Consider the following 7,386-nt stretch of genomic DNA (forward strand, 5'->3'; position numbering starts at 1 on the left):
ATTGGTATCTCCTTATCCATTCTATCGAAAAATTTATACTGCATATCCACTTGTCCGTACAGACGTTACTTACGTCTTCATGTTTCTAGATTTTTTTTTCATACCGGCAGCCTTCTTGAAAAATGTGATTTTCGTGAAGGTATCCCTTTATCCAAAGCAAGATATTGATGTATTCAAATGGTCATATCTCATTACTTGTCTTTTGGAGTTAATCGTAATTTATGTTCACTCGTCCATATAAAAAATACTTATGTTTTCCAAGAAGAAAGATTTTGGATACAAATTTACCTTCCTTCCAAAAATAATAAACAATGGGATACTCCGCACAAAAACTCGTTCTCGTCGAAAACTTAAAAAAAAAAGCTATTTTTTTAAAAATGACCTTATCTCCTTATTCGTTCAATCGAAAAATTCATACTGCATATCCACCCATCTATACAAACATTGGCTAAGTCTCAATGTTCACGGATTGTTTTTCTCATACAGACAATCTTTCCAAAAAATGTTATTGCTGTGAAGGCATCCATTTTTTGAGGTAGGATATATGTGCATTCAAATGATTATATCTCATCACTTGTTCGTTGGATTTAATCGTAACTTATGTCCATTCGTCCATATCGAAAATACCTACGTTTTCCAAGAGGAAAGATTTTTTATACGGATTTACCATCTTTCCCGAAAATAGCAAACAATGGGATATTCTGTACGAGTACCCATTCTAAAAAAAAACTCAAAAAAAATTTACGTTTTTTTGAAACGCTCATATCTCCTTATCCGTTTAACCGAAAATTTCATATCACATATCTACTCGTTCGTACAGACATTAGCTATGTCTCTATGTTCCTGAATTTTTTTCTCATACTAGCAGCCTTCCTGAGAAATGTAATTTCTATGAAGGTATCCCTTTTTCGATATAGGATAGAGATGCATTCAAATGGTCATAGCTCATCGTTCATCCATTGGATTTAATCGTAACTTATGTCCACTTGTCCGTATCAAAAATACCCTTTTATTGTTAATTTTGAATATATATGAGAGAAAAGAAATGTATCGTTTAGCTTCTCCTTTTTATTAGTAGGGTATAGATTCCAAGATTAATCAATAAATACTAGTATATTTGTTGATTTATTCGCTTACTTCTCAATTCTAAGAATTTTACAAAAAATTGAAAAATTTTATGACTATGTTGAGGAGGGCACACGTAAAAGTGCAATAAATACACCTTGGGAAGATGTATCTAGGGTCATTTGGTAAAAAATAAAAAATAAAAACATTTTCTATACAAAATTCAAATTTTAGGTGTATTTAATGCACTTTAACATGTGCCCTTAGGGCAAATGTTAATAAAAGTCATGTTGAAGATAGGAGGACATGTGGATCATAAAAAAGAGAGAAAAAAATGTTCATAACAAATAAAAACATCATCTTATGACATCCAAAAACATAATTTGATGTCAATGGGATGTAGACGAAATTCTAAAGAATTTGGAAAAATAATTGTTAAAAAAGATTTTATTTTTCACCGTTGAAATTTAATTTTTAATGAGTTTGGCCGACCATTTTCAACACCTTGGCTCAAGGAAAAAAAAGAGGGAAAATGATTTTTAATTTTTAATTTTTAATTTTTATATATTTTTTTAATTGTCTCTCTCTCTCTCTCTCTCTCTCTCTCTCCAACCCTTCGATCTGTTGGCAACACGACAGACCGTATTCACTCATTCATTGGCGAAGGTGTGCATCCTAATCCCAATCTCAATCCCGATCCCAATGAGTTTAGCCTCCTGCTGTTGCTGCTTCCCCAAATTGAAATTGGGTTCTTCTTCCAAATCCAAGGTGGTTGCTTCACTTCTGACATCTTTCTGCAAAACGAAGTTGGAGCCCTACACCATAAAATTATATTTTCAATGCCACCGTAGAAATTCGGTCATGTGTTTGAGGCGTCCCGATTCCATCAGTAAAGATAAGGAGGAGAAAGGTCAAAAACAACAACCAGTTATTTCTGTTGTTCACCAAGAAAAGGATAAGGAGAAGGAGAGTTTGGGAATCATAGCTGCCTGCCTTGTTGGACTCCTTACTGGCCTTAGCGTTGTACTCTTCAATTACACGGTGCGTCCTTTTCTTTTTTTACTTTTCTGCTCTTCGCCATCAGTAATCACTACCCACTGAAATGAATCCGTGAAGTAAATAAATAGAAAATTTCTTTGTTGAATCGCATTTGGTTGTTATGTTATGTTAGGTGCATGAAATACGAGATTTCTTCTGGGATGGAATTCCTTCTCGAGGTGCTTCGTGGTTGAGGGAAGAGTCCATCCAAGATAACTGGAAACGTGTCGTTTTAGTACCCGTTTGTGGGGGTGTTATGGTATCAATATTGAATACTCTCCGTGGCGCTCTGGACACCAACGACCACCCCCCTTCCCCACCATCAGCAATGCCAATCCTGCTTTCTAATATGAAGCCCGCATTGAGTCCCCTCTTGAAGACACTTGCTGCTTCCATCACCCTTGGCACTGGCAACTCTTTGGGACCTGAAGGTCCTAGCGTTGAAATCGGCACATCCATAGCCAAGGGGATCAGTAATATATCTGATGTCACAAGGATTAATAATACTAATAAGAAAAGTCTCTCTCTTGTTGCTGCAGGATCAGCAGCTGGTATCTCATCAGGTTTGTATTAATTCCCCACCCCCACACCCACACAACTGCTGCTGCTCTTCAATCCCCCACTCCTCCTTTTTATTATTATTAATAGCTATATAATTTTTGATTATCCATTCCTCTGCCCAACTTTTTCTAGGCTTCAACGCTGCTGTTGCTGGATGCTTTTTTGCTGTTGAATCTGTCTTATGGCCATCATCAGAAGATTCATCCCCATCACTTGCAAATACTACTTCAATGGTGATACTCAGTGCAGCAATAGCATCTGTGGTATCAGAAGTAGGTCTTGGTTCTGAACCAGCATTCAAGGTCCCCGAATATGATTTCCGAACTCCCAGCGGTACGCCTTTATTTATTTCTCCTCAATCTACCAAGCTTTAGATAGTGGAATCAAATTGTGTGGGAACTCAAGTCCAAGCTCGCTCAAACTCTATAAGTTACTTTGACAAGCCTTTTCTTTAGAAACTTATAAAAAAAATATGTATAGTGATTTGTTAGATCCTTTGTTTTTTCCAAGTATTTGCTTAAGGGTACTTAACTCAAGATATTTTTAATTAACTTGAACTTGTGATTCTTTTTCCTTTTTTTTTTAACATTAAATATATATATATATATATATATATATAACTGATATTGTTATTTTGATTAAATACATCTTCAGAACTTCCACTGTATCTTTTGCTGGGTATCCTATGCGGTTTGGTTTCATTAACCTTATCTAAATGCACATCATATGCAATTACGGTTGTTGATAATGTTCACAAGGCAATAGGGATACCAAAGGCTGTGTTTCCTGTACTGGGTGGCTTAGTTGTTGGGCTGATAGCATTAGCATATCCTGAGATTCTTTATTGGGGTTTTGAGAATGTTGACATTTTGTTGGAGTCTCGGCCACTTGTAAAAGGCCTCTCAGCCGATCTGTTGCTTCAGTTAGTAGGTGTTAAGATAGTAGCAACTTCCTTATGTCGGGCTTCTGGCCTAGTGGGGGGCTACTATGCCCCATCTCTCTTCATTGGTGCTGCAACGGGCATGGCATATGGGAAATTTGCTGGCTATGTGATGTCCCAGTCCAATCCTATATTTCATCTCTCATTCTTGGAAGTGGCATCACCTCAAGCATATGGCCTGGTACACTTCTGAGACAATTCTATTGTCAGTGTCTGGTAAATATATTTCATATTAGAAGTTAACTATTTTCAATACTCATTTATGTTGAGATTGAAGACATTATTTTCAAAAAAAAAATTCTACTGTACTTATTTTTGTTTCACATGTTTTCCCGTCTTATACTTTTAGTTAACATCTTTGAACAATATGCTTATCAATCTCATCCTATTTATGCACACCCTGAGACCTTGACACCTTGTGGAACATTTAACCTACTTCATTGAAGTTACATAGCTCAACTGCTATTTATCTTATATTGGGCTGAAGGTATTGAATTTTGATTTCGTTCATTTCAATCTGTATGGAAATAATTAAATTTTCATGAATTTTTTTGGAACTGATGGAAATACCAAGGAAAATGTCATTGAAACTATAGGAAATGTTAAAATAGATATGAAAACACACTAATAAGTCATGAACTATAATAAACAACCATATGGAGTGAAAATAAATATCAATAGCATCCTGCTACATGTTGGAGCATGTACTTGAGGGCTTGATAGCCGAAAACAACTATATTCTATATAGAAATAAGAATGAGAATGCCATGTTAACTAATAAGTACTACAAGGTGTTCCAAGGCAAGGAGAGCAACTCCCAAACAGTGTACATGGAGATTTTAGGGCTGTTATTTTTTTGGCTAAGTTAAGTAAGGATTCCGTTGGGTTCTCTTTCAAGGACTTTGTATTTAGATGGGATAACATTTGTAACTAGTAGGTTTTCCTTTTTTCTTTTTCTATTTTTTTGCTTTTCGGCTTGGGGGCTCTCTCGGCCTCCTTTCTCCTTTTCTCTTTCTCATTGTAGCAGAAGCTCTTGGTAGGTTGATTGCTAAGGCAGGTTCAAATGGGGATCTCTCACATCTCCAATTTGCAGATGATTTGCTGGTATTTACAAAAGACTCGCATAGGTAGTTGGGTGTCTTAAGTGGGGTTTTTGTGGGTTTGAGGCAATCTTGGGCTTAGCCATTAATTTCCGCAAAAGTAAGGTGTTCATGATTGGTAATCTGCACAATTCTGAGTTCCTGGGTGCCACTCTTGGATGCTCGGTGGGGGCACTTCCTACTAATTATTTGGGGTTGCCTATAGGCGCCCCAGCTAGGAGCAAGATAATATGGGATCCGGTTCTAGAAGAAGTCGAAAGGAAGTTGGCTTCGTGGAAGACAAGGTATTTGTCCAAAGGGAGTAACCTTAATCAAAAGCTCGTTAGCATCCATTCTTATCTACTACTTGTCACTGTTTCATATCCCAAGAAGCGTGGAGATGAGGTTAGATAAAATATTTCGAAATCTCTTATGGCATAGAGAGGGGAAGAGAGTTTCATCTTGTCAATTGGAAGAAGATTTGTATGCCGAAAGATATAGGGGGTTTGGGCATCAAGAAGTTGGGGATAATGAACACTACTTTATTAGGAAAGTGGCTATGGTGATTTGGGATGGAGGAGAACAATTTGTGGAGAAAGGTGATTGCCTCAAAATTCGGAGTGGAAGAAGGGAATTGGGATAGCAAGGCTCATCGAGCTCCTTTTGGATGTGGTATTTGGAAAGGAGTAATTTCTCACCTATCGACGTTCAATGAAATTGTAAGAATGAAGGTTGGAAATGGATGGCGGACTAAATTTTGGGAAGACACGTGGTGTTTGGATATGCCCCTAGCAACTCTATTTCCAGAGTTCTATGGGTTGTCTAATAAAAAAGGACTACCGGTGGCGTCTTTCAATTCGAGAGATGGAGACGGGTGGGCGTGGGACTTTGGATTTAGAAGGAAGTAACCCATTACTCGATAGCTTGGAGGGGAAGGAGTTACGGACTGAATTTGAAAACTCGAGAGTGTGGCTTGGAGGAAAGGAAGGGGTTTTCACTGTCACATCTTTCTATTCTCGTCTAGTAGATCAAAATTTGCAAACATTCCCGGTGTCTTCGATTTAGAGGACAAGGATACCCTCAAGAGTGGCTTTCTTTGCTTGGTGTGCATCTTTGGGAAAAATCTTAACTATGGACCAATGCATGAGACGGGGGGTAATGGGTCCAAACATTTTTCTCTATGCCTATGGAGTGAGGAAACCACAAGCCACGTCTTGATCCATTGCATCGTGGCAAACAAGATTTTGAATCACTTTTTTCAACTCTTTGGGGTGGTAGGGCGTATGCCATTTTCGGTCATTAATACGTTCGAATCTTGGGGTTCGTGGGGCAAGCCATTTTGTGATGCTAAAAGAATTTTGTGGAGAATCAATCCTTTCACAATTTGTTGGGGAATTTGGTTGGAGTGCAAAAAAAGAAAAAAAAAAAAGTACTACATTTACATATTTTGTACATTTTCTTTATTTTATATATATATATATATATATATATATATATATATATATATGAATATGCTTCCTAGAACATGGATGATTTTATAAATAAGTTTATGAACACGTTAATATGCTTAAAATACATCAAATAAGATGATATGTTAATACCTACTTAATTATAATTTGTTTATACTAATGTATAATTTATAATTTTTTTTATTTTTTATGTAAAATTTGTCATTCTTTTAAGAATATATTTTTTAAATATAAGAAAAGGAATATGTCAGATGAATTTTATCATATATCCAAATATTTTTTCCCTGAAATCATGTATTTTTTATTCCTGAAATTTATTTATTTCAATCAAAATTTACTATTTAGCAAAATATTTCTCAAAATGATTAGTAATTTCCACTGAAATATATAAAAAAGGAAACTGGCGATTAAATTTCGTGTTGAGCCTTGTGAAAATTGAAATATTTCATGGAAATATGTTGAAATTTAGCCCTATGCATTTTACTTTATTTTGCCTCTATGCATCAATTTAGTCCTTACTTCATTCAAAGTTTCTTGCTGTGAAATGCTGCTGCCATTGTCATTATAATGGTGATAGAAATATATAAAAAAGGAAACTGTCAATTAAATTTCGTGTTGAGCCTTGTGAAAATTGAAATATTTCATGGAAATATGTTGAAATTTAGCCCTATGCATTTTACTTTATTTTGCCTCCATGCATCAATTTAGTCCTTACTTCATTCAAAGTTTATTGCTGTGAAATGCTGCTGCCATTGTCATTATAATGGTGATAGAAATAAGTTATACATCTGGATGTTGAACTCTAAAATTGTTGAACCGTGAAAATAGACCTACTGCTTTTCAACTAGAAACTACTTCCTTTAGATACACAACATTCTTTGGATTTCTCTCTTTTTACCAACTTCAGTTTACTTCTTTGCAAGGAATCAGTCCATGTAAACCAGCCAAACCTTCTGTTAATTAAGTTTAAATCCCAAAGCACCTTAATGAGCTATTCTAGCATTTGGAGCCATAGCCCTCATGATGCTGTTGACATTAGTTTCCATATATCTGAACTTTAACTGAAATTTTGGTATGCTTTATTACCGCTGAGATAAAGAGATTCCCTGTGCAGGTGGGGATGGCTGCTACTTTAGCAGGGGTATGTCAGGTACCTCTCACTGCAGTTCTGCTTCTCTTTGAACTGACACAGGACTATCGCATAGTTCTGCCACTACTGGGAGCTGTTGGGCTG

The 7,386-nt window shown here is 36.1% G+C and overlaps 1 protein-coding gene across 1 annotated transcript; it reads left to right on the plus strand.

Moving 5' to 3' along the window:
* Positions 1-1,650: 1,650 nt before the first annotated feature.
* On the plus strand, positions 1,651-7,383 carry LOC147381434 (chloride channel protein CLC-e-like; the record flags this gene model as incomplete). Its single annotated transcript, XM_086430413.1, has 5 exons — positions 1,651-2,106; positions 2,237-2,666; positions 2,797-2,997; positions 3,319-3,785; positions 7,267-7,383. Coding segments are annotated over exons 1-5 (1,554 nt in total), but the record flags the coding sequence as incomplete, so codon positions are not given.
* Between the last annotated feature and the right edge of the window lie 3 nt (positions 7,384-7,386).

The sequence above is a fragment of the Akebia trifoliata genome, unplaced genomic scaffold, assembly GCF_017979445.1.
Source record: "Akebia trifoliata isolate Shusen 1 unplaced genomic scaffold, ASM1797944v1 Contig00498, whole genome shotgun sequence".
NCBI classification, from domain to species: Eukaryota; Viridiplantae; Streptophyta; class Magnoliopsida; order Ranunculales; family Lardizabalaceae; genus Akebia; species Akebia trifoliata.